The 23,746-nt window shown below is 41.1% G+C and overlaps 2 protein-coding genes and 20 non-coding genes across 26 annotated transcripts in view; 3 read left to right on the top strand and 19 right to left on the bottom strand.

Moving 5' to 3' along the window:
* Positions 1–215: 215 nt before the first annotated feature.
* trnaq-cug (transfer RNA glutamine (anticodon CUG)) lies at positions 216–287 on the bottom strand. Its single transcript has one exon. It is a non-coding gene; the product is annotated as a tRNA-Gln (tRNA).
* An 898-nt stretch (positions 288–1,185) lies between these two features.
* Positions 1,186–1,257, bottom strand: trnaq-uug (transfer RNA glutamine (anticodon UUG)). The gene has a single exon. It is a non-coding gene; the product is annotated as a tRNA-Gln (tRNA).
* A 524-nt stretch (positions 1,258–1,781) lies between these two features.
* On the bottom strand, positions 1,782–1,853 carry trnaq-cug (transfer RNA glutamine (anticodon CUG)). The gene has a single exon. It is a non-coding gene; the product is annotated as a tRNA-Gln (tRNA).
* A 115-nt stretch (positions 1,854–1,968) lies between these two features.
* trnaq-uug (transfer RNA glutamine (anticodon UUG)) lies at positions 1,969–2,040 on the bottom strand. Its single transcript has one exon. It is a non-coding gene; the product is annotated as a tRNA-Gln (tRNA).
* A 524-nt stretch (positions 2,041–2,564) lies between these two features.
* On the bottom strand, positions 2,565–2,636 carry trnaq-cug (transfer RNA glutamine (anticodon CUG)). Its single transcript has one exon. It is a non-coding gene; the product is annotated as a tRNA-Gln (tRNA).
* Positions 2,637–3,534: 898 nt separating this feature from the next.
* On the bottom strand, positions 3,535–3,606 carry trnaq-uug (transfer RNA glutamine (anticodon UUG)). The gene has a single exon. It is a non-coding gene; the product is annotated as a tRNA-Gln (tRNA).
* Positions 3,607–4,130: 524 nt separating this feature from the next.
* trnaq-cug (transfer RNA glutamine (anticodon CUG)) lies at positions 4,131–4,202 on the bottom strand. The gene has a single exon. It is a non-coding gene; the product is annotated as a tRNA-Gln (tRNA).
* An 898-nt stretch (positions 4,203–5,100) lies between these two features.
* On the bottom strand, positions 5,101–5,172 carry trnaq-uug (transfer RNA glutamine (anticodon UUG)). Its single transcript has one exon. It is a non-coding gene; the product is annotated as a tRNA-Gln (tRNA).
* Positions 5,173–5,696: 524 nt separating this feature from the next.
* trnaq-cug (transfer RNA glutamine (anticodon CUG)) lies at positions 5,697–5,768 on the bottom strand. The gene has a single exon. It is a non-coding gene; the product is annotated as a tRNA-Gln (tRNA).
* Positions 5,769–5,883: 115 nt separating this feature from the next.
* On the bottom strand, positions 5,884–5,955 carry trnaq-uug (transfer RNA glutamine (anticodon UUG)). The gene has a single exon. It is a non-coding gene; the product is annotated as a tRNA-Gln (tRNA).
* A 524-nt stretch (positions 5,956–6,479) lies between these two features.
* On the bottom strand, positions 6,480–6,551 carry trnaq-cug (transfer RNA glutamine (anticodon CUG)). Its single transcript has one exon. It is a non-coding gene; the product is annotated as a tRNA-Gln (tRNA).
* Positions 6,552–7,449: 898 nt separating this feature from the next.
* Positions 7,450–7,521, bottom strand: trnaq-uug (transfer RNA glutamine (anticodon UUG)). Its single transcript has one exon. It is a non-coding gene; the product is annotated as a tRNA-Gln (tRNA).
* A 524-nt stretch (positions 7,522–8,045) lies between these two features.
* trnaq-cug (transfer RNA glutamine (anticodon CUG)) lies at positions 8,046–8,117 on the bottom strand. The gene has a single exon. It is a non-coding gene; the product is annotated as a tRNA-Gln (tRNA).
* Positions 8,118–9,015: 898 nt separating this feature from the next.
* Positions 9,016–9,087, bottom strand: trnaq-uug (transfer RNA glutamine (anticodon UUG)). The gene has a single exon. It is a non-coding gene; the product is annotated as a tRNA-Gln (tRNA).
* Positions 9,088–9,611: 524 nt separating this feature from the next.
* On the bottom strand, positions 9,612–9,683 carry trnaq-cug (transfer RNA glutamine (anticodon CUG)). The gene has a single exon. It is a non-coding gene; the product is annotated as a tRNA-Gln (tRNA).
* Positions 9,684–10,581: 898 nt separating this feature from the next.
* On the bottom strand, positions 10,582–10,653 carry trnaq-uug (transfer RNA glutamine (anticodon UUG)). The gene has a single exon. It is a non-coding gene; the product is annotated as a tRNA-Gln (tRNA).
* A 524-nt stretch (positions 10,654–11,177) lies between these two features.
* trnaq-cug (transfer RNA glutamine (anticodon CUG)) lies at positions 11,178–11,249 on the bottom strand. Its single transcript has one exon. It is a non-coding gene; the product is annotated as a tRNA-Gln (tRNA).
* Positions 11,250–11,364: 115 nt separating this feature from the next.
* On the bottom strand, positions 11,365–11,436 carry trnaq-uug (transfer RNA glutamine (anticodon UUG)). Its single transcript has one exon. It is a non-coding gene; the product is annotated as a tRNA-Gln (tRNA).
* Positions 11,437–12,021: 585 nt separating this feature from the next.
* On the top strand, positions 12,022–12,093 carry trnaq-cug (transfer RNA glutamine (anticodon CUG)). Its single transcript has one exon. It is a non-coding gene; the product is annotated as a tRNA-Gln (tRNA).
* Positions 12,094–13,021: 928 nt separating this feature from the next.
* Positions 13,022–13,093, top strand: trnaq-cug (transfer RNA glutamine (anticodon CUG)). The gene has a single exon. It is a non-coding gene; the product is annotated as a tRNA-Gln (tRNA).
* A 2,724-nt stretch (positions 13,094–15,817) lies between these two features.
* Positions 15,818–22,422, bottom strand: LOC100286629 (exosome complex component RRP45). 2 transcript variants are annotated; one of them, XM_045723100.2, is made up of 12 exons: positions 22,260–22,422; positions 21,866–21,960; positions 21,120–21,239; positions 20,862–20,964; positions 20,405–20,542; positions 20,065–20,147; positions 18,891–19,023; positions 18,372–18,460; positions 18,048–18,194; positions 17,702–17,844; positions 17,273–17,345; positions 15,818–16,093 (listed from the first exon to the last, which is right to left on the bottom strand). In XM_045723100.2, the coding sequence occupies exons 1-12, from the start codon at positions 22,323–22,325 to the stop codon at positions 16,018–16,020; spliced, it is 1,266 nt and encodes a 421-aa protein (XP_045579056.1). In that variant the 5' UTR covers positions 22,326–22,422; the 3' UTR covers positions 15,818–16,017. The 2 variants fall into 2 exon arrangements, with proteins under 2 accessions (XP_045579056.1, XP_045579057.1); XM_045723101.2 differs by having other exon boundaries at positions 17,284–17,345.
* Positions 22,423–22,801: 379 nt separating this feature from the next.
* The window catches only part of clgn (calmegin), a 30,021-nt gene continuing 29,076 nt past the window's right edge, over positions 22,802–23,746 (top strand). For all 4 annotated transcript variants that reach the window (XR_014393097.1, XM_082978606.1, XM_082978605.1 and 1 more), the window contains exon 1: positions 22,802–22,989. The gene's annotated coding sequence lies outside the window, so the exon portion shown is untranslated. The remainder of the gene's footprint in view (positions 22,990–23,746) is intronic.

Genomic DNA, 23,746 nt, shown 5'->3' with positions numbered 1-23,746 from the left:
TAACATCTTGAAAAAAATCTTAATTATTTTCAGTTCATTGGGGGTCAGCAAGTTTTCAATTAATAAATGTACTAGGCATTCATATTAAGAATTTCCTGCAGGCTAGTCATTCGTGCGTACCAAAGACTGCTTATCGACTCCCACCCACTTGTTTCTTTCACACAAGACTATTTAAAAGATGACAGGAGAGGAGTATGTCACTGCAAAAACTAGGTAGGTCCTACCGAGATTTGAACTCGGATCGCAGGATTCAGAGTCCTGAGTGCTAACCATTACACCATAGAACCCCATATAGAGTAATTATTGAAGTGTTCAGATTTTCCTGTCATTTGTTCACTATATAAACAGCTAGAAATGAGAATATTGGTAGACCACGTGAATAATTCAGCACAAAAGCTAGAAAGGTTCTACTGAGATTTGAACTCGGATCACTGGATTCAAAGTCCAGAGTGCTAAGCATTACAACATAGAACCATATTATACATCCATTTGGGAATTGTACAGAAAAAAAATTACGCGTTTTAATTAGCAAATGTGGACTGTCGTTCCAATCACGTGTTGCAAATACTTTCAACAATCGTTGGACAGCTATATTCCAGTTCCACGAGGCAGATTAATTCACATGGTAGGTCCTACAGAGATTTGAACTCAGATTGCAAGATCCAGAGTGATAACCTTTACAGCATAGAATGCTGGTTCAGATTTTACTGTCCTTGGTTCACAGGAAAAACAGAGAAAATATTTTCTGGACAGAAACGGTATCACCTGGGCTACCCTACCATGTAACATCTTGAAAAAAATCTTAATTATTTTCAGTTCATTGGGGGGCAGCAAGTTTTCAATTAATAAATGTACTAGGCATTCATATTAAGAATTTCCTGCAGGCTAGTCATTCGTGCGTACCAAAGACTGCTTATCGACTCCCACCCACTTGTTTCTTTCACACAAGACTATTTTAAAGTTGACAGGAGAGGAGAATGTCACTGCAAAAACAAGGTAGGTCCTACTGAGATTTGAATTCGGATCGCAGGATTCAGAGTCCTGAGTGATAACCATTACACCATAGAACCCCATATAGAGTAATTACTGAAGTGTTCAGATTTTCCTGTCATTTGTTCACCGGATAAACAGCTAGAAATGAGATTATTGGTAGGCCACGTGAATAATTCAGCACAAAAGCTAGAAAGGTTCTACTGAGATTTGAACTCGGATCACTGGATTCAAAGTCCAGAGTGCTAACCATTACAACATAGAACCATATTATACATCCATTTGGGAATTGTAACGAAAAAAAATTACGCGTTTTAATTAGCAAATGTGGACTGTCGTTCCTATCACGTGTTGCAAATACTTTCAACAATCGTTGGACAGCTATATTCCAGTTCCACGAGGCAGATTAATTCACATGGTAGGTCCTACAGAGATTTGAACTCAGATTGCAAGATCCAGAGTGATAACCTTTACAGCATAGAATGCTGGTTCAGATTTTACTGTCCTTGGTTCACAGGAAAAACAGAGAAAATATTTTCTGGACAGAAACGGTATGACCTGGGCTACCCTACCATGTAACATCTTGAAAAAAATCTTAATTATTTTCAGTTCATTGGGGGGCAGCAAGTTTTCAATTAATAAATGTACTAGGCATTCATATTAAGAATTTCCTGCAGGCTAGTCTTTCGTGCGTACCAAAGACTGCTTATCCACTCCCACCCACTTGTTTCTTTCACACAAGACTATTTAAAAGATGACAGGAGAGGAGTATGTCACTGCAAAAACTAGGTAGGTCCTACCGAGATTTGAACTCGGATCGCAGGATTCAGAGTCCTGAGTGCTAACCATTACACCATAGAACCCCATATAGAGTAATTACTGAAGTGTTCAGATTTTCCTGTCATTTGTTCACCGGATAAACAGCTAGAAATGAGATTATTGGTAGGCCACGTGAATAATTCAGCACAAAAGCTAGAAAGGTTCTACTGAGATTTGAACTCGGATCACTGGATTCAAAGTCCAGAGTGCTAACCATTACAACATAGAACCATATTATACATCCATTTGGGAATTGTAACGAAAAAAAATTACGCGTTTTAATTAGCAAATGTGGACTGTCGTTCCTATCACGTGTTGCAAATACTTTCAACAATCGTTGGACAGCTATATTCCAGTTCCACGAGGCAGATTAATTCACATGGTAGGTCCTACAGAGATTTGAACTCAGATTGCAAGATCCAGAGTGATAACCTTTACAGCATAGAATGCTGGTTCAGATTTTACTGTCCTTGGTTCACAGGAAAAACAGAGAAAATATTTTCTGGACAGAAACGGTATGACCTGGGCTACCCTACCATGTAACATCTTGAAAAAAATCTTAATTATTTTCAGTTCATTGGGGGGCAGCAAGTTTTCAATTAATAAATGTACTAGGCATTCATATTAAGAATTTCCTGCAGGCTAGTCTTTCGTGCGTACCAAAGACTGCTTATCCACTCCCACCCACTTGTTTCTTTCACACAAGACTATTTAAAAGATGACAGGAGAGGAGTATGTCACTGCAAAAAATAGGTAGGTCCTACCGAGATTTGAACTCGGATCACAGGATTCAGAGTCCTGAGTGCTAACCATTACACCATAGAACCCCATATAGAGTAATTATTGAAGTGTTCAGATTTTCCTGTCATTTGTTCACTATATAAACAGCTAGAAATGAGAATATTGGTAGACCACGTGAATAATTCAGCACAAAAGCTAGAAAGGTTCTACTGAGATTTGAACTCGGATCACTGGATTCAAAGTCCAGAGTGCTAAGCATTACAACATAGAACCATATTATACATCCATTTGGGAATTGTACAGAAAAAAAATTACGCGTTTTAATTAGCAAATGTGGACTGTCGTTCCTATCACGTGTTGCAAATACTTTCAACAATCGTTGGACAGCTATATTCCAGTTCCACGAGGCAGATTAATTCACATGGTAGGTCCTACAGAGATTTGAACTCAGATTGCAAGATCCAGAGTGATAACCTTTACAGCATAGAATGCTGGTTCAGATTTTACTGTCCTTGGTTCACAGGAAAAACAGAGAAAATATTTTCTGGACAGAAACGGTATCACCTGGGCTACCCTACCATGTAACATCTTGAAAAAAATCGTAATTATTTTCAGTTCATTGGGGGGCAGCAAGTTTTCAATTAATAAATGTACTAGGCATTCATATTAAGAATTTCCTGCAGGCTAGTCATTCGTGCGTACCAAAGACTGCTTATCGACTCCCACCCACTTGTTTCTTTCACACAAGACTATTTTAAAGTTGACAGGAGAGGAGAATGTCACTGCAAAAACAAGGTAGGTCCTACTGAGATTTGAATTCGGATCGCAGGATTCAGAGTCCTGAGTGATAACCATTACACCATAGAACCCCATATAGAGTAATTACTGAAGTGTTCAGATTTTCCTGTCATTTGTTCACCGGATAAACAGCTAGAAATGAGATTATTGGTAGGCCACGTGAATAATTCAGCACAAAAGCTAGAAAGGTTCTACTGAGATTTGAACTCGGATCACTGGATTCAAAGTCCAGAGTGCTAACCATTACAACATAGAACCATATTATACATCCATTTGGGAATTGTAACGAAAAAAAATTACGCGTTTTAATTAGCAAATGTGGACTGTCGTTCCTATCACGTGTTGCAAATACTTTCAACAATCGTTGGACAGCTATATTCCAGTTCCACGAGGCAGATTAATTCACATGGTAGGTCCTACAGAGATTTGAACTCAGATTGCAAGATCCAGAGTGATAACCTTTACAGCATAGAATGCTGGTTCAGATTTTACTGTCCTTGGTTCACAGGAAAAACAGAGAAAATATTTTCTGGACAGAAACGGTATGACCTGGGCTACCCTACCATGTAACATCTTGAAAAAAATCTTAATTATTTTCAGTTCATTGGGGGTCAGCAAGTTTTCAATTAATAAATGTACTAGGCATTCATATTAAGAATTTCCTGCAGGCTAGTCATTCGTGCGTACCAAAGACTGCTTATCGACTCCCACCCACTTGTTTCTTTCACACAAGACTATTTAAAAGATGACAGGAGAGGAGTATGTCACTGCAAAAACTAGGTAGGTCCTACCGAGATTTGAACTCGGATCGCAGGATTCAGAGTCCTGAGTGCTAACCATTACACCATAGAACCCCATATAGAGTAATTATTGAAGTGTTCAGATTTTCCTGTCATTTGTTCACTATATAAACAGCTAGAAATTAGAATATTGGTAGACCACGTGAATAATTCAGCACAAAAGCTAGAAAGGTTCTACTGAGATTTGAACTCGGATCACTGGATTCAAAGTCCAGAGTGCTAAGCATTACAACATAGAACCATATTATACATCCATTTGGGAATTGTACAGAAAAAAAATTACGCGTTTTAATTAGCAAATGTGGACTGTCGTTCCAATCACGTGTTGCAAATACTTTCAACAATCGTTGGACAGCTATATTCCAGTTCCACGAGGCAGATTAATTCACATGGTAGGTCCTACAGAGATTTGAACTCAGATTGCAAGATCCAGAGTGATAACCTTTACAGCATAGAATGCTGGTTCAGATTTTACTGTCCTTGGTTCACAGGAAAAACAGAGAAAATATTTTCTGGACAGAAACGGTATCACCTGGGCTACCCTACCATGTAACATCTTGAAAAAAATCTTAATTATTTTCAGTTCATTGGGGGGCAGCAAGTTTTCAATTAATAAATGTACTAGGCATTCATATTAAGAATTTCCTGCAGGCTAGTCATTCGTGCGTACCAAAGACTGCTTATCGACTCCCACCCACTTGTTTCTTTCACACAAGACTATTTTAAAGTTGACAGGAGAGGAGAATGTCACTGCAAAAACAAGGTAGGTCCTACTGAGATTTGAATTCGGATCGCAGGATTCAGAGTCTTGAGTGATAACCATTACACCATAGAACCCCATATAGAGTAATTACTGAAGTGTTCAGATTTTCCTGTCATTTGTTCACCGGATAAACAGCTAGAAATGAGATTATTGGTAGGCCACGTGAATAATTCAGCACAAAAGCTAGAAAGGTTCTACTGAGATTTGAACTCGGATCACTGGATTCAAAGTCCAGAGTGCTAACCATTACAACATAGAACCATATTATACATCCATTTGGGAATTGTAACGAAAAAAAATTACGCGTTTTAATTAGCAAATGTGGACTGTCGTTCCTATCACGTGTTGCAAATACTTTCAACAATCGTTGGACAGCTATATTCCAGTTCCACGAGGCAGATTAATTCACATGGTAGGTCCTACAGAGATTTGAACTCAGATTGCAAGATCCAGAGTGATAACCTTTACAGCATAGAATGCTGGTTCAGATTTTACTGTCCTTGGTTCACAGGAAAAACAGAGAAAATATTTTCTGGACAGAAACGGTATGACCTGGGCTACCCTACCATGTAACATCTTGAAAAAAATCTTAATTATTTTCAGTTCATTGGGGGGCAGCAAGTTTTCAATTAATAAATGTACTAGGCATTCATATTAAGAATTTCCTGCAGGCTAGTCTTTCGTGCGTACCAAAGACTGCTTATCCACTCCCACCCACTTGTTTCTTTCACACAAGACTATTTAAAAGATGACAGGAGAGGAGTATGTCACTGCAAAAACTAGGTAGGTCCTACCGAGATTTGAACTCGGATCGCAGGATTCAGAGTCCTGAGTGCTAACCATTACACCATAGAACCCCATATAGAGTAATTACTGAAGTGTTCAGATTTTCCTGTCATTTGTTCACCGGATAAACAGCTAGAAATGAGATTATTGGTAGGCCACGTGAATAATTCAGCACAAAAGCTAGAAAGGTTCTACTGAGATTTGAACTCGGATCACTGGATTCAAAGTCCAGAGTGCTAACCATTACAACATAGAACCATATTATACATCCATTTGGGAATTGTAACGAAAAAAAAATACGCGTTTTAATTAGCAAATGTGGACTGTCGTTCCTATCACGTGTTGCAAATACTTTCAACAATCGTTGGACAGCTATATTCCAGTTCCACGAGGCAGATTAATTCACATGGTAGGTCCTACAGAGATTTGAACTCAGATTGCAAGATCCAGAGTGATAACCTTTACAGCATAGAATGCTGGTTCAGATTTTACTGTCCTTGGTTCACAGGAAAAACAGAGAAAATATTTTCTGGACAGAAACGGTATGACCTGGGCTACCCTACCATGTAACATCTTGAAAAAAATCTTAATTATTTTCAGTTCATTGGGGGGCAGCAAGTTTTCAATTAATAAATGTACTAGGCATTCATATTAAGAATTTCCTGCAGGCTAGTCTTTCGTGCGTACCAAAGACTGCTTATCCACTCCCACCCACTTGTTTCTTTCACACAAGACTATTTAAAAGATGACAGGAGAGGAGTATGTCACTGCAAAAACTAGGTAGGTCCTACCGAGATTTGAACTCGGATCGCAGGATTCAGAGTCCTGAGTGCTAACCATTACACCATAGAACCCCATATAGAGTAATTATTGAAGTGTTCAGATTTTCCTGTCATTTGTTCACTATATAAACAGCTAGAAATGAGAATATTGGTAGACCACGTGAATAATTCAGCACAAAAGCTAGAAAGGTTCTACTGAGATTTGAACTCGGATCACTGGATTCAAAGTCCAGAGTGCTAAGCATTACAACATAGAACCATATTATACATCCATTTGGGAATTGTACAGAAAAAAAATTACGCGTTTTAATTAGCAAATGTGGACTGTCGTTCCTATCACGTGTTGCAAATACTTTCAACAATCGTTGGACAGCTATATTCCAGTTCCACGAGGCAGATTAATTCACATGGTAGGTCCTACAGAGATTTGAACTCAGATTGCAAGATCCAGAGTGATAACCTTTACAGCATAGAATGCTGGTTCAGATTTTACTGTCCTTGGTTCACAGGAAAAACAGAGAAAATATTTTCTGGACAGAAACGGTATCACCTGGGCTACCCTACCATGTAACATCTTGAAAAAAATCGTAATTATTTTCAGTTCATTGGGGGGCAGCAAGTTTTCAATTAATAAATGTACTAGGCATTCATATTAAGAATTTCCTGCAGGCTAGTCATTCGTGCGTACCAAAGACTGCTTATCGACTCCCACCCACTTGTTTCTTTCACACAAGACTATTTTAAAGTTGACAGGAGAGGAGAATGTCACTGCAAAAACAAGGTAGGTCCTACTGAGATTTGAATTCGGATCGCAGGATTCAGAGTCCTGAGTGATAACCATTACACCATAGAACCCCATATAGAGTAATTACTGAAGTGTTCAGATTTTCCTGTCATTTGTTCACCGGATAAACAGCTAGAAATGAGATTATTGGTAGGCCACGTGAATAATTCAGCACAAAAGCTAGAAAGGTTCTACTGAGATTTGAACTCGGATCACTGGATTCAAAGTCCAGAGTGCTAACCATTACAACATAGAACCATATTATACATCCATTTGGGAATTGTAACGAAAAAAAATTACGCGTTTTAATTAGCAAATGTGGACTGTCGTTCCTATCACGTGTTGCAAATACTTTCAACAATCGTTGGACAGCTATATTCCAGTTCCACGAGGCAGATTAATTCACATGGTAGGTCCTACAGAGATTTGAACTCAGATTGCAAGATCCAGAGTGATAACCTTTACAGCATAGAATGCTGGTTCAGATTTTACTGTCCTTGGTTCACAGGAAAAACAGAGAAAATATTTTCTGGACAGAAACGGTATGACCTGGGCTACCCTACCATGTAACATCTTGAAAAAAATCTTAATTATTTTCAGTTCATTGGGGGTCAGCAAGTTTTCAATTAATAAATGTACTAGGCATTCATATTAAGAATTTCCTGCAGGCTAGTCATTCGTGCGTACCAAAGACTGCTTATCGACTCCCACCCACTTGTTTCTTTCACACAAGACTATTTAAAAGATGACAGGAGAGGAGTATGTCACTGCAAAAACTAGGTAGGTCCTACCGAGATTTGAACTCGGATCGCAGGATTCAGAGTCCTGAGTGCTAACCATTACACCATAGAACCCCATATAGAGTAATTATTGAAGTGTTCAGATTTTCCTGTCATTTGTTCACTATATAAACAGCTAGAAATGAGAATATTGGTAGACCACGTGAATAATTCAGCACAAAAGCTAGAAAGGTTCTACTGAGATTTGAACTCGGATCACTGGATTCAAAGTCCAGAGTGCTAAGCATTACAACATAGAACCATATTATACATCCATTTGGGAATTGTACAGAAAAAAAATTACGCGTTTTAATTAGCAAATGTGGACTGTCGTTCCAATCACGTGTTGCAAATACTTTCAACAATCGTTGGACAGCTATATTCCAGTTCCACGAGGCAGATTAATTCACATGGTAGGTCCTACAGAGATTTGAACTCAGATTGCAAGATCCAGAGTGATAACCTTTACAGCATAGAATGCTGGTTCAGATTTTACTGTCCTTGGTTCACAGGAAAAACAGAGAAAATATTTTCTGGACAGAAACGGTATCACCTGGGCTACCCTACCATGTAACATCTTGAAAAAAATCTTAATTATTTTCAGTTCATTGGGGGGCAGCAAGTTTTCAATTAATAAATGTACTAGGCATTCATATTAAGAATTTCCTGCAGGCTAGTCATTCGTGCGTACCAAAGACTGCTTATCGACTCCCACCCACTTGTTTCTTTCACACAAGACTATTTTAAAGTTGACAGGAGAGGAGTATGTCACTGCAAAAACAAGGTAGGTCCTACTGAGATTTGAATTCGGATCGCAGGATTCAGAGTCCTGAGTGATAACCATTACACCATAGAACCCCATATAGAGTAATTACTGAAGTGTTCAGATTTTCCTGTCATTTGTTCACCGGATAAACAGCTAGAAATGAGATTATTGGTAGGCCACGTGAATAATTCAGCACAAAAGCTAGAAAGGTTCTACTGAGATTTGAACTCGGATCACTGGATTCAAAGTCCAGAGTGCTAACCATTACAACATAGAACCATATTATACATCCATTTGGGAATTGTAACGAAAAAAAAATACGCGTTTTAATTAGCAAATGTGGACTGTCGTTCCTATCACGTGTTGCAAATACTTTCAACAATCGTTGGACAGCTATATTCCAGTTCCACGAGGCAGATTAATTCACATGGTAGGTCCTACAGAGATTTGAACTCAGATTGCAAGATCCAGAGTGATAACCTTTACAGCATAGAATGCTGGTTCAGATTTTACTGTCCTTGGTTCACAGGAAAAACAGAGAAAATATTTTCTGGACAGAAACGGTATGACCTGGGCTACCCTACCATGTAACATCTTGAAAAAAATCTTAATTATTTTCAGTTCATTGGGGGGCAGCAAGTTTTCAATTAATAAATGTACTAGGCATTCATATTAAGAATTTCCTGCAGGCTAGTCTTTCGTGCGTACCAAAGACTGCTTATCCACTCCCACCCACTTGTTTCTTTCACACAAGACTATTTAAAAGATGACAGGAGAGGAGTATGTCACTGCAAAAACTAGGTAGGTCCTACCGAGATTTGAACTCGGATCGCAGGATTCAGAGTCCTGAGTGCTAACCATTACACCATAGAACCCCATATAGAGTAATTATTGAAGTGTTCAGATTTTCCTGTCATTTGTTCACTATATAAACAGCTAGAAATGAGAATATTGGTAGACCACGTGAATAATTCAGCACAAAAGCTAGAAAGGTTCTACTGAGATTTGAACTCGGATCACTGGATTCAAAGTCCAGAGTGCTAAGCATTACAACATAGAACCATATTATACATCCATTTGGGAATTGTACAGAAAAAAAATTACGCGTTTTAATTAGCAAATGTGGACTGTCGTTCCAATCACGTGTTGCAAATACTTTCAACAATCGTTGGACAGCTATATTCCAGTTCCACGAGGCAGATTAATTCACATGGTAGGTCCTACAGAGATTTGAACTCAGATTGCAAGATCCAGAGTGATAACCTTTACAGCATAGAATGCTGGTTCAGATTTTACTGTCCTTGGTTCACAGGAAAAACAGAGAAAATATTTTCTGGACAGAAACGGTATCACCTGGGCTACCCTACCATGTAACATCTTGAAAAAAATCTTAATTATTTTCAGTTCATTGGGGGGCAGCAAGTTTTCAATTAATAAATGTACTAGGCATTCATATTAAGAATTTCCTGCAGGCTAGTCATTCGTGCGTACCAAAGACTGCTTATCGACTCCCACCCACTTGTTTCTTTCACACAAGACTATTTTAAAGTTGACAGGAGAGGAGAATGTCACTGCAAAAACAAGGTAGGTCCTACTGAGATTTGAATTCGGATCGCAGGATTCAGAGTCCTGAGTGATAACCATTACACCATAGAACCCCATATAGAGTAATTACTGAAGTGTTCAGATTTTCCTGTCATTTGTTCACCGGATAAACAGCTAGAAATGAGATTATTGGTAGGCCACGTGAATAATTCAGCACAAAAGCTAGAAAGGTTCTACTGAGATTTGAACTCGGATCACTGGATTCAAAGTCCAGAGTGCTAACCATTACAACATAGAACCATATTATACATCCATTTGGGAATTGTAACGAAAAAAAATTACGCGTTTTAATTAGCAAATGTGGACTGTCGTTCCTATCACGTGTTGCAAATACTTTCAACAATCGTTGGACAGCTATATTCCAGTTCCACGAGGCAGATTAATTCACATGGTAGGTCCTACAGAGATTTGAACTCAGATTGCAAGATCCAGAGTGATAACCTTTACAGCATAGAATGCTGGTTCAGATTTTACTGTCCTTGGTTCACAGGAAAAACAGAGAAAATATTTTCTGGACAGAAACGGTATGACCTGGGCTACCCTACCATGTAACATCTTGAAAAAAATCTTAATTATTTTCAGTTCATTGGGGGGCAGCAAGTTTTCAATTAATAAATGTACTAGGCATTCATTTTAAGAATTTCCTGCAGGCTAGTCTTTCGTGCGTACCAAAGACTGCTTATCGACTCCCACCCACTTGTTTCTTTCACACAAGGCTATTTTAAAGTTGACAGGAGAGGAGTATGTCACTGCAAAAACAAGGTAGGTCCTACTGAGATTTGAACTCGGATCGCAGGATTCAGAGTCCTGAGTGTTAACCATTACACCATAGAACCCCATATAGAGTAATTGTTGAAGTGTTCAGATTTTCGTGTCATCTGTTCACCGGATAAACAGCTAGAAATTAGAATATTGGTAGGCCACGTGAATAATTCAGCACAAAAGCTAGAAAGGTTCTACCGAGATTTGAACTCGGATCACTGGATTCAAAGTCCAGAGTGCTAACCATTACACCATAGAACCATATTACACATCCTTTTGGGAATTGTACATAAAAAAAATTCTGCGTTTTAATTAGCAAATGTGGACTGTCGTTCCTATCACGTGTTGCAAATACTTTCAACAATCGTTGGACAGCTATATTCCAGTTCCACGAGGCAGATTAATTCACATGGTAGGTCCTACCGAGATTTGAACTCAGATTGCAAGATCCAGAGTGATAACCTTTACAGCATAGAATTCTGGTTCAGATTTTACTGTCCTTGGTTCACCGGAAAAACAGAGAAAATATTTTCCGGACAGAAATAGCTAGAAATTAGATTATTGGTAGGCCACGTGAATAATTCAGCACAAAAGCTAGAAAGGTTCTACCGAGATTTGAACTCGGACTTCGACCAACAGTTTTGGCAATACAGAAATAATTGGTATTTCCGTTGTGGTTGTGATAGTTTGATATATGTATTAGTCACGTTTTTTATGTATTTTCCCTTCAAAACGGACGAGGAACAACCTTTTCACCTCCCAAACTTGTGTTATTTCAATCATCCGTTCGGGAGTTCCACCGAAATTAAGCGCTAAGTAAGCCATTCGTGCTGTTCTGTGAAGTCTGGTTCTATGGTGTAATGGTTAGCACTCAGGACTCTGAATCCTGCGATCCGAGTTCAAATCTCGGTAGGACCTATCTGGTTTTTGCAATTAACCAGCTTCTGCGCAGGGCGAACAGCTTTCATACCCTCCATCTAATGTTAGAAATAACACTAACCCACAAGAAATTCCTTCTATGAAGGTAATATGGTAAAACAATAGTCCTCCTGTTCTCCAAAAAGAGTCAATCAAACATTTCTAAAAGTTTTTCCTAACTACGTTATTTGCGTTGGAAATATGCAAATGCCACACATTACGAAGGCCCGTCAGTTCAGTTGGTTAGAGCGTCGTGCTAATAACGCGAAGGTCGCGGGTTCCATACCCCTACAGGCCAAGACCTATTTTCTCTCGTGTTGTCTATTACCTTTAGAATATTTAATTTAATTGAGGCTTTGCTTTGGATAAATAAACTATGGATATGAAAATTCCAATTTATCGCACAAGGCCGGTTAGCTAATTTGCTAATAAATTGAATGTCGCTTGTTTGATACCCGTCCTAAAGCAAGTGGTCTTTTCTCGACTGTTTCTCTGGTGCGGTCAATAACTGTTATGACACTCTGCTATTGAGTCTTTTCTCACCTTATATAGTGTTATGCACATTTTATAGATTCCGAAAGGTAGGTTAGCTCAGTTGGTTAAAGCGTCGTGCTAATAAGGTCGCGGGTTCCATACCCGTACTAGCCAATATATTTATTTTTTCACTCGAGTTGGGCAATGAGCGTCCTTCAACACGGAATCTCAACTCAAACTCAAGCAAGTAACTTGCATTTTCAAATTCGGCGGGCTTTTCCCCCTCTAAAATAGTGAGGTTGTTGATATCCTCTGGTTTAACACTTCTACATAACTTTTCAATGCCAGTTCCTAGTTCCTTAAGATGAATTCCTTGCGACTGCTGATTTCCAACATGCACAGGGCGCAAACAGTACCATAAATATGTTTCATTTCATTCCACAGAGCCACAACAGGTTCTATGGTGTAATGGTTAGCACTCAGGACTCTGAATCCTGCGATCCGAGTTCAAATCTCGGTAGGACCTGCATGTCTTTTGCGGCTGAATGCACACACTTGTCTTCACTAGGAAGGTTGATTGGGTATCATACAATCTGTTGTGAATGTTACTGTATTCCTAAACAATTAACACGAAATAGTCACACACCATCAAAGTCGTTAGGAACATATTTCCATACATTTTTGTTAAATCTGCCTTTTGTAGTGTGACTCACTCCTAGCTCCTCTGCTATCTGCCATGTCAAATAAAACTCTATATATACACTTTTTTTTTTTTTACATAGTCTCCATTTTGTTTACAGTGTAAAAAGGTATTTATAAACTGTATGGTTCAAGCCCTGAATACTGATTGTCTGACAAAACATTTGTTTGGTCTAATTACGTTGGTAACCAGTTTTTAATAGCAATAAGGGGTTTGTGGTATATGGCCATATACTACAGCCCCTCGTGCCTTAAGTAAAAACAGTGACACAAAAGAGTGACATATCCTTTACATCCAACACATTTTTATTGAAGTACATATGCTTCAGGTGGTGCCTTTCTGCCATCCAGGACCTCCATACCAGGCGGTGTCAGAGGAAGGCCCTAAAAATTGTCAGACTACAGCCACCCTAGTCAGACTGTTCTCTCTGCAACTGCACGGCAAGCTGTACCGGAGCGCCAAGTCTGGGTCCATGAGGCTTCTAAACAGCTTCTACCCCCAAGCCATAAGATTACTGAACATCTAATCAAATGGCTACCCAGACTATTTGCATCCCCCCTCTTTACAATGCTGCTACTCTGTTATTATATATGCAGTCACTTTAATAACTCTACCTACATGTACATATTACCTCGACTAACCGGTGCCCCCGCACATTGACTCTGTACCGGTACCCCCTATATATACCCTTGCGATTGTTATTTTACTGCTGCTCTTTAATTATTTGTTTCTTTAATTTCTTTTTATTTAGGTATTTTTCTTAAAACGGCCTTGTTGGTTAAGGGCATATAAGTAAGAATTTCACTGTATTCGGCGCATGTGACATAACATTTGATATACTGTGTATGCTTCAGGAGCTGCCTAATAAACAATACATACAGTGGGGCAAAAAAGTATTTAGTCAGCCACCAATTGTGCAAGTTCTCCCACTTAAAAAGATGAGAGGTACACTTCAACTATGACAGACAAAATGAGAAAAAAATAATCCAGAAAAATCACATTGTAGGATTTTTAATGAATTTATTTGCAAATTATGGTGGAAAATAAGTATTTGGTCAATAACAAAAGTTTCTCAATACTTTGTTATATACCCTTTGTTGGCAATGACACAGGTCAAACATTTTCTGTAAGTCTTCACAAGGTTTTCACACACTGTTGCTGGTATTTTGGCCCATTCCTCCATGCAGATCTCCTCTAGAGCAGTGATGTTTTGGGGCTGTCGTTGGGCAACACGGACTTTCAACTCCCTCCAAAGATTTTCTATGGGGTTGAGATCTGGAGACTGGCTAGGCCACTCCAGGACCTTGAAATGCTTCTTACGAAGCCACTCCTTCATTGCCCGGGCGGTGTGTTTGGGATCATTGTCATGCTGAAAGACCCAGCCACGTTTCATCTTCAATGCCCTTGCTGATGGAAGGAGGTTTTCACTCAAAATTTCACGATACATGGCCCCATTCATTCTTTCCTTTACACGGATCAGTCGTCCTGGTCCCTTTGCAGAAAAACAGCCCCAAAGCATGATGTTTCCACCCCCATGCTTCACAGTAGGTATGGTGTTCTTTGGATGCAACTCAGCATTCTTTGTCCTCCAAACACGACGAGTTGAGTTTTTACCAAAGAGTTATATTTTGGTTTCATCCGACCATATGACATTCTCCCAATCCTCTTCTGGATCATCCAAATGCTCTCTAGCAAACTTCAGACGGGCCTGGACATGTACTGGCTTAAGCAGGGGGACACGTCTGGCACTGCAGGATTTGAGTCCCTGGCGGCGTAGTGTGTTACTGATGGTAGGCTTTGTTACTTTGGTCCCAGCTCTCTGCAGGTCATTCACTAGGTCCCCCCCGTGTGGTTCTGCTAATTTTCACCCCACGGGGTGAGATCTTCCGTGGAGCCCCTGATCGAGGGAGATTATCAGTGGTCTTGTATGTCTTCCATTTCCTAATAATTGCTCCAAAAGTTCATTTCTTCAAACCAAGCTGCTTACCTATTGCAGATTCAGTCTTCCCAGCCTGGTGCAGGTCTACAATTTTGTTTCTGGCGTCCTTTTTATACTGATAACAAGTTCAAACAGGTGCCATTAATACAGGTAACGAGTGGAGGACAGAGGAGCCTCTTAAAGAAGAAGTTACAGGTCTGTGAGAGCCAGAAATCTTGCTTGTTTGTAGGTGACAAAATACTTATTTTCCACCATAATTTGCAAATAAATTCATTAAAAATCCTACAATGTGATTTTCTGGATTTTTTTTCCCATTTTGTCTGTCATAGTTGATGTGTACCTATGATGAAAATTACAGGCCTCCCATCTTTTGAAGTGGGAGAACTTGCACAATTGGTGGCTGACTAAATACTTTTTTGCCCCACTGTATACTGTGTATGCTTCAGGTGGTCCCTTATATAAAAAACATTTTTTACTGCAAGGTTCCCCAACTGGCTGAATTTGAATTTGGCCCGCGGGTGGTTTAATTGGGCCCCTCAAATTTTCTGAACAAAAAAAACAAATATTTTTTCATGGTTGGAAACAAAAGGACTGTAAAAACACCAGGAAAACATCTTCCAAGTTATTTTAATTTTGGAAATCTGTTCCCAAGTATTCTCACGCATAATAGAGACAAGTGTTTGTATACAAATGTAAGCATGGTTTGAAATTATTGTTTTAGTCATATTATATATTTTGGGGCTTCCTGTGGTCCATTTCCAGTCTACTAATTATTTGTATTTATGTTCCATCCGCTCAAGAAGAAAAAAAATCACTTCCTCCTCTTCTTCTTTTGCTTCTGCTTGGAGGCTACTGCCCCCTGTTGGTTAGAGCTGGAGGCCTTCTCCCTGAGAAACAAAACAAAGTATGGTACATTTCTTCCTCAAAGTAAGCACAACTTCAATTGTAAAAGGGTTATTGTTTTCATGATTAGACTAATGTATAATATACACATGAAATGAGCATCACTATATCTTGTTCTCACTAGATCAGAAGGATGTTTTGTTGTTTTTGGAAAAAACCCAACCTTACATTATAACTTGAATGGTTTGCATTTACAACAGCAATGAGACAATATGCTTGCGGGTGTAACCAAAAACGAAATCCGTCTGAAAGTGAGGTGTCATTTATATGGAACTTGTGTGGTGTGTATTTGGTGTGTAATCTGTATAAAACGCCTAGACCCCTTTCCAGTACACAACACACTGACGTCACGAACAGATGCACACGACTCTTGGCTGAGTAACCAATGTGAAATGGCTAGTTAGTTAGTGGTGGTGCGCGCTAATAGCGTTTCAATCGGGTGACGTCACTCGCTCTGAGACCTGAAGTAGATTTTCCCCTTGCTCTGCAAGGGCTGCGGATTTTGTGGCGCGATGGGTAATGATGCTTCGTGGGTGTCAGTTGTTGATGTGTGCAGAGGGTCCCTGGTTCAAGCCCAGGTTGGGGTGAGGAGAGGGACGGAAGATATACTGTTACAGCTGCAGTAAGATAATCATCACCACCTGCACCTATTCAACATAGTCTAGACTTGCGCTTTAATTACTTCTAAACAAAATACGTTTTTGGGGTTTTCATATGCTTACAATGATGTTTTGATTCTTGCTTGAACAGTCGCTAAGATTATACTTCGTTGTGATCTTTGCAAAAAATATATATTTTGGATGCAGCAGTTGTCAGCTAGAATGCTAACCCTCATTGACATATGCTGTAGCAAAAGCTATCCAAAGAACCATTTTACTGGTTGAAGTGTTTTTTAAGTATAATGCAGTTGATTTGCGATGATGACACAAACTTTATATTAAGCAGGACATACGTACAAGCCGTAAAATCCAATTATAATACACATGTACTGTCAAATGCACTCATAAGCAACATGTAAATAGAGGCATTTTTTGCTGCCGTTCTATAAGAACTCCCTGGTGTTCTGCCACCAACCTGCGCGCATCGCCCTCGTGAGGCAATGTCTGGAGACACAGAAAGGGGCTCTATAGAACCCAGAAGAAAAAATCTAAAGTGTCACTTACTTTGTTGTTACCTGGTTCAAGATGACAACATCCTCCTCCTCGCTGTCACTGTCTGAGATTACCACCATGTCACCTAGGAAACACAATCACACATTCACAATAAGATGAGAAGTACTTTATTGATCGTTAACTTAAAGAACAGAAAAGTACCTTTATGCTCACAAATCAACCCCCCCCCCCCCCCCCCCCCCCCCAGAGGGGCTGGAGGCAATGGGTCAGGCGCAGCACAGCGCCCCTGGAGCAATTGATTATAATTTTTTTGCCTGGTTCCAGATCATTTTGTGCTGTCTTGCCATTTTTGTAGCCTGGTTCCAGATCCGTTTGTGCTGTCTTGCCAACTATGACCATAGAAGACAGCACAAACAGATCTGGGACCAGGCTAGTCAGTTTCACTCACCCAAGGAAAACAAAACTTAAGCAAATAGTTACCTCTCCCCTTCTCCTTATGTCCCTCTTCCAACTCCATGGTCTCTTCTTCTTCCTCCTCCTCCTCTTCCTCCAGACCCCAGGAGTTCTCTAGCCCCTCCCCCACCTGACCTGTACCTGGGGCAGTTAACACTGGAGAGGGAACGCTGTCCCACGGTTGGTGAAGGACTAGTCTAGAGTAAACCATGGATCAGTAGCATTGAGATAACAGACAACAAGAGTACAGGCACACCAACTCACTCGCTCACTAACTCACTCGCCCACAAACGATGACCCCCCCTTGGAGAAAATAGAGTCTTCTAGTACAAATTTATTCAGAGTAAATTCAAGACTTTCTTTGAAGGGATACGTTTGGGGTGGGACCTCTGCTCTCTGGACGATCTCATTGGCCTTCTCCTTGACGTCACTCATTTCCACAGGTGACACGTCCGTTTTCAGCGCTGTGATTCGCTCCTGGGGCAATGACTCTGCGAAGCCAAACTTACCCCCAGTCTTTCTGAAATAACCGATATTCAAAAAGAGAACTTTATTGGAATCCAAAAATTAAATAACGCCGAAGTAGCAACAGTACGGAACACCAGAGTCACGGAGGTTTATATAAACGGGTTTCCACTAGGTAGCACAGCCACAAAGTCAAAATGAACGTTAACGAGACCAAGTTGACGTGACCCACCTGGCTTTCTTGTCATTCTCCAAGGCTTTGTTGATTAGCTCTGTGATCTCTGACACTTTGACACTGGCGATCTTACTGCACCTGAGGACCTGTACAAACACAGCATGCTTTAGAGATACAATTCACAGTGAAGTAGCTAGTGTACGCTAGTAACCATCCTGAATATTATCAGCCCCCTGGCCTACCAAAGCCATGGTTATGATATCTAGACAAGTGTTTAGCATGCTGATTTGCGGGCAGAAAGTGTCGTTGTGGACGTGGTTGGCATTCCGGGTCTGCCCGTACAGGGACAAGGTTCCAGAGTTGCATTAGCTCCCCAGTACCCGCCTGGTCTTTGAGCAGCTGACTGTATCTCTACGGCTCCCCAGTACCCGCCTGGTCTTTGAGCAGCTGACTGTATCTCTACGGCTCCCCAGTACCCGCCTGGTCTTTGAGCAGCTCACTGTATCTCTACGGCTCCCCAGGACCCGCCTGGTCTTTGAGCAGCTGACTGTATCTCTACGGCTCCCCAGTACCTGCCTGGTCTTTGAGCAGCATGATGCCTCCACTAGACTGGATGGAGCAGATCTCTCTGTGTTTGTTCATGGCTATCATCAGCAGGCCGTCCATCACACGCTCCTCACGCTCACACGGGTCAACCAACAGGTAGGTCCTGGAGCAGAGGGAGAGGGGTAGGAGAGAGGATATGAGATAGGACATAGAGAGCAGTGGAGAGAAGGAGAACAGGAGAGGAAAGGGATGAGAACAGTGGAGAGAAGGAGAACAGGAGAGGAAAGGGAAGAGAGCAGTGGAGAGAAGGAGAACAGGAGAGGGAAGGGAAGAGAGCAGTGGAGAGAAGGAGAACAGGAGAGGAAAGGGAAGAGAGCAGTGGAGAGAAGGAGAACAGGAGAGGAAAGGGAAGGGAAGGGGAGGGAAGGGAAGAGAGCAGTGGAGAGAAGGAGAACAGGAGAGGGAAGGGAAGGGAAGAGAACAGTGGAGAGAAGGAGAACAGGAGAGGAAAGGGAAGATAACAGTGGAGAGAATGAGAACAGGAGAGGAAAGGGAAGAGAACAGTGGAGAGAAGGAGAACAGGAGAGGAAAGGGAAGAGAACAGTGGAGAGAAGGAGAACAGGAGAGGAAAGGGAAGAGAACAGTGGAGAGAAGGAGAACAGGAGAGGAAAGGGAAGAGAGCAGTGGAGAGAAGGAGAACAGGAGAGGAAAGGGAAGAGAGCAGTGGAGAGAAGGAGAACAGGAGAGGGAAGGGAAGAGAGCAGTGGAGAGAAGGAGAACAGGAGAGGAAAGGGAAGAGAGCAGTGGAGAGAAGGAGAACAGGAGAGGAAAGGGAAGAGAGCAGTGGAGAGAAGGAGAACAGGAGAGGAAAGGGTAGAGAAAAGTGGAGAGAAGGAGAACAGGAGAGGAAAGGGAAGAGAACAGTGGAGAGAAGGAGAACAGGAGAGGAAAGGGAAGAGAACAGTGGAGAGAAGGAGAACAGGAGAGGGAAGGGAAGAGAGCAGTGGAGAGAAGGAGAACAGGAGAGGAAAGGGAAGAGAGCAGTGGAGAGAAGGAGAACAGGAGAGGGAAGGGAAGAGAGCAGTGGAGAGAAGAAGAACAGGAGAGGAAAGGGAAGAGAGGCAGAGAGAGAACTGCAATGGCAGCCATCACTGTCTGATAGTGATATCAAACATACAGTTGATCTTATATAACATGGACCTACCCTTGTTGGAAGAAGGAGAAACTGACACAGATGGGCATGTGGTAGATGCTGAGGGGAATGGGGTCTCTCTCCTCTGTACTGTACTGTGGAACAGACACATGAAGGCTTAAATCATTATTAATTGGGGTTGTGTTCTTTAAGGCATGCAACAGATTACATTTTTAAAACCTTTTGCAACGCGTGACAAAAATTAGTGTGTCTTATTAGACAAATCCAGGTGGTCCCTTCCTGTTTCAGTCAGTTTGGTTCCTAATTAACACTACCCAGGGGTGTAATCAATGTCAAAGATTGTTGCCATGGCATTAGTTGTCGGTAGCGTCGCCCCCACCCCTCTCCTCACCACAGTGACTTCCTCTCCCTGGATTCCCACATCGGGCCGTCTGAAGTGACAGAGGGCCGCGATGGCAGCAATGCTGGCAGCGTCCATCAGGTTACCATCGTGGTTCAGCAAGTGGACGTCCACCCTAATCTGCCACACCTGGAGATACACAGACACACTCTAATTACACAGACATTGATCTGTACCACATCTGGAGAGATAGACAGGTAGATATAGACATTATAGATCTGTAGCAAACCTTGGAAGACCAGTAGATATACACTGAGTGTACAAAACATTAAAAACACCTTCCAAATATTGAGTTCCTGTAAACTGATATAACAATTATCTTCAATGCAGAACATTTCAAATTGGAATTTGGTTTACTTTCTGAATTGACTGGAATTGAAACCCAACTTGGGGACTTTCGTTCACAGCCTTTATGCCAAACTTCAGGTGTGTGTGTGTTTGTGTGTACCTTCTCTCCAGACACCACACACAGAGACTCTGTGTCTATACACTTGGAGTTCCTGAGGCATCTCTCCAACTGTCTGTTCAGCTTCACCAACAGCTCTGACTGCCTAGAGATCGAGAGAGAGAGAGAGAGAGATCAAGACGGGGACGACAACCACGCAGATACAACATTTTATCAGTTATTGTTTTTCAGATGCAATTTACACTAGCCATATTCACATAACCTGCAATGTGTGAAGTAAAAACATAGTAGGACTCTTACCTGCCCATCTCAAATGCTGGTGAAGCCATGGGAGACAGCTCAATGTTGAAGAACATGATTCCTTCATTCGGTCGGTTCTCTTTCGGAGTAATGAGCTCACAGGACACCTGGGCCATGATCCTGGAGGTTAGGAACACACCCTTTTTTTAATTTAACCTTTATTTAAGTAGGCAAGTCAGTTAAGAACAAATTCTTATTTACAATGACGGCCTACCCCGGCCAGATACAGCCTGGATTCAAACCAGGGACTGTAGTGACGCCTCTTGCACTGAGATGCAGTGCCTTTGACCGCTGCGCCACTCAGGAGCCCAAACGTACAAACTTAATGGCAAACCGCCCTAGCCCCTACCACCGTCACCTATGCTGCTTTATAGATCTGAAAGGATGGATGGGTATATGGCAAAACAATTCTGCCAAGCCAATCAGATAGAAAGGTACAGCTAATGCCATACTTGTATCCAGTCCTTTCAGATTTATGCAAACTTAGTGCAAAAGCCTGCCATGTTAGTAGCAAGAAAGCCAACTCCACTAAGAATGGCTACTGCAGTGGTTGTCAACCATTTTCGGTTACTGTACCACCAAGTGCATTTGGCTTTGCCTGGTGCACCCCGTCATCTACATTTTAGCAGTAAGCCTTTGGTCTTCTCAACTATCCGCTTTAGATAGGCCAGTAGCTTTGGTTGAGAGCCACTGCTCAACTGTACTTTCTTTGCCGTTAGGCTGCCTCCAAAGGCAGGAACACTCGCCTCGTCTTCCCCAGGTCAACAAAGCAGCATCCATAATCTGTCCCGAACGAGATCTTGATGCTCCTGTAGTCATAGGTCTGTCTCCCATCCAAGCGCTGCAGGTACAAATTATTGAGTGAGATTATTTATCGTAAATATTTATAGCTAATATAGCAATGATGTATCTATAGATAATTAGCTAGCTAGGTAGCTCAAGTTTACAACAGGTTATGTAGAATGACCCAGAACTCTAACAAACTCTGTAACGTTGGTAGATAGAGATAGACACTGTACAATATTTTAGTTTGGGTTCCCACATCTAAATTGGCGATTTATGCCAGCTAACTAGCATATCTGGCTATCTCAGCTAGCACGTTTCATTCACATGCCAGCATACACAAAATGCATCAGATACCTTTTTTTCTTCAATAGCTTTGAGTAAAAAGTCTCGCTCGCAGTTTGATAACGGTGTATCTCTCATGTTGGCTGTCTATGAATTGTATATTGCTATGCCGGTGTGTTTTTTTGTTAACATGTGTTCACGTTTCAACAATCATCAACAATCATGAACTCCGCTCCGGAAGAGCAACATAGAAGTTATCACAATAAAAGTAATCAAAATTAGGTATATTTGCTCAAATGTATTTCTAAAATCATAATTATTTAAATAAAATAAGAATTAAAATAAGAATAGATTTGGGATGTTTATCCAATAACTTGCATTAATTGTCTTCTTTTGGACAAATCTCTTTCTGCATGGATTTATCTCACAAGATAATGGACACAAGCGAATTATTTCATAACATTTAAATGACAAATATCTAAACTGTTATGCATTGAGGGGGTGTACATAGAAATCTAGGACGAAAATTAGTGTGTTATTACAAGGCAGAGCACTTTTATTCTGAAATGGGCACCCCAATGGCGTTCTCTGGTTCTCTGTCCTCGGGCATGCGCAGTTAGCAGAAGTCGCTAACCGTTATCGACGTTCGAGGGTCTCCACGGCAATCTGTCCAGCCAGCTCCTCCAGGCCTTGGTACCCGCGTTTTACTCGAAGTGGGTCGAACGCAGTGAAAATAAAGTTGTTTGAGGATATTGGCGCAGAAAACATCACACAACTTGAATATTTTTTCCAATTGCACAAGGTTTGTTTGCTTGATATCTATCTAGTTAGCTACACTCATTCATTCTTCCCTGACTCTCTGTGTGCGTGACAACTGCAACACAACACATTTTGTTAGTTTAGCGTAGCCATTAGCTGGCTAACTTAGCTTTCTAACGTAATGCATTTTTCTCAGACAGGCCGTTTGTTCAGAATGGAAATATGTTTACATTTGGCACGTTAGGCTTTATGAATATGTCTGAAATGTCGCTGTATTTAGTAACCACATAGCTAGCTATTGATAACGCTCTGCTAGCCCGCTAATTCGCGCCACACACGGACGGGGTTGCAGGAGATAGCAAGGGACGTCCGGTGAACTGTCGCGAAAAACGTTAGTTATCTGACGTTACCTAGTTTGTTATTTAGCTTTGCTTGTGCAGTTAGTTAATGCCAAATATTGCCGACACTCCATATATATATATATATATATCTGAAATAACTTGCTTCCTATAAAAAGACGTGACAGAAATATGATGAAAGATGGCTTGCTGATGTGATGTCTTGATAATGCGCTTAGCCTGACAGAATGTTCTAGTAGTAGTAGCTACAGTGGTCCTAGCTAACAATCCTGGCTATGTGGAGTTTTGTGGACACTTCTGGTCGGCAGCTGTAGGTTAATTTTGGTGCTCTCTCTCGGGGCATATGGGCATCCCCTAGGGAACTGTAGTCTGCCTGAGGGACAGTGGCTCCTTGCTTTGTTGGCGACCCACATCCACCTCCCCCAAACGTTCCATCAATCA

Source organism: Salmo salar, chromosome 08 (assembly GCF_965601325.2).
Source record: "Salmo salar chromosome 08, fSalSal1, whole genome shotgun sequence".
In the NCBI taxonomy this organism is placed as follows: Eukaryota; Metazoa; Chordata; class Actinopteri; order Salmoniformes; family Salmonidae; genus Salmo; species Salmo salar.
The sequence above is the reverse complement of the archived record's forward strand: the minus strand, read 5'-3'. Positions and strand labels throughout refer to the sequence as shown.

What these genes read in the sequence shown, in the direction of transcription:
- LOC100286629 (XM_045723100.2), bottom strand. Translation starts at nt 22,325, where the DNA reads ATGAGAGATACACCGTTATCAAACTGCGAGCGAGACTTTTTACTCAAA. An exon ending in GAGAATGACAAGAAAGCCAG is followed by an intron (nt 18,195 to 18,371) that starts GTGGGTCACGTC and finishes CGGTTATTTCAG; the next exon opens with AAAGACTGGGGGTAAGTTTG. An exon ending in ACATAAGGAGAAGGGGAGAG is followed by an intron (nt 17,346 to 17,701) that starts GTAACTATTTGC and finishes TGTGTTTCCTAG; the next exon opens with GTGACATGGTGGTAATCTCA.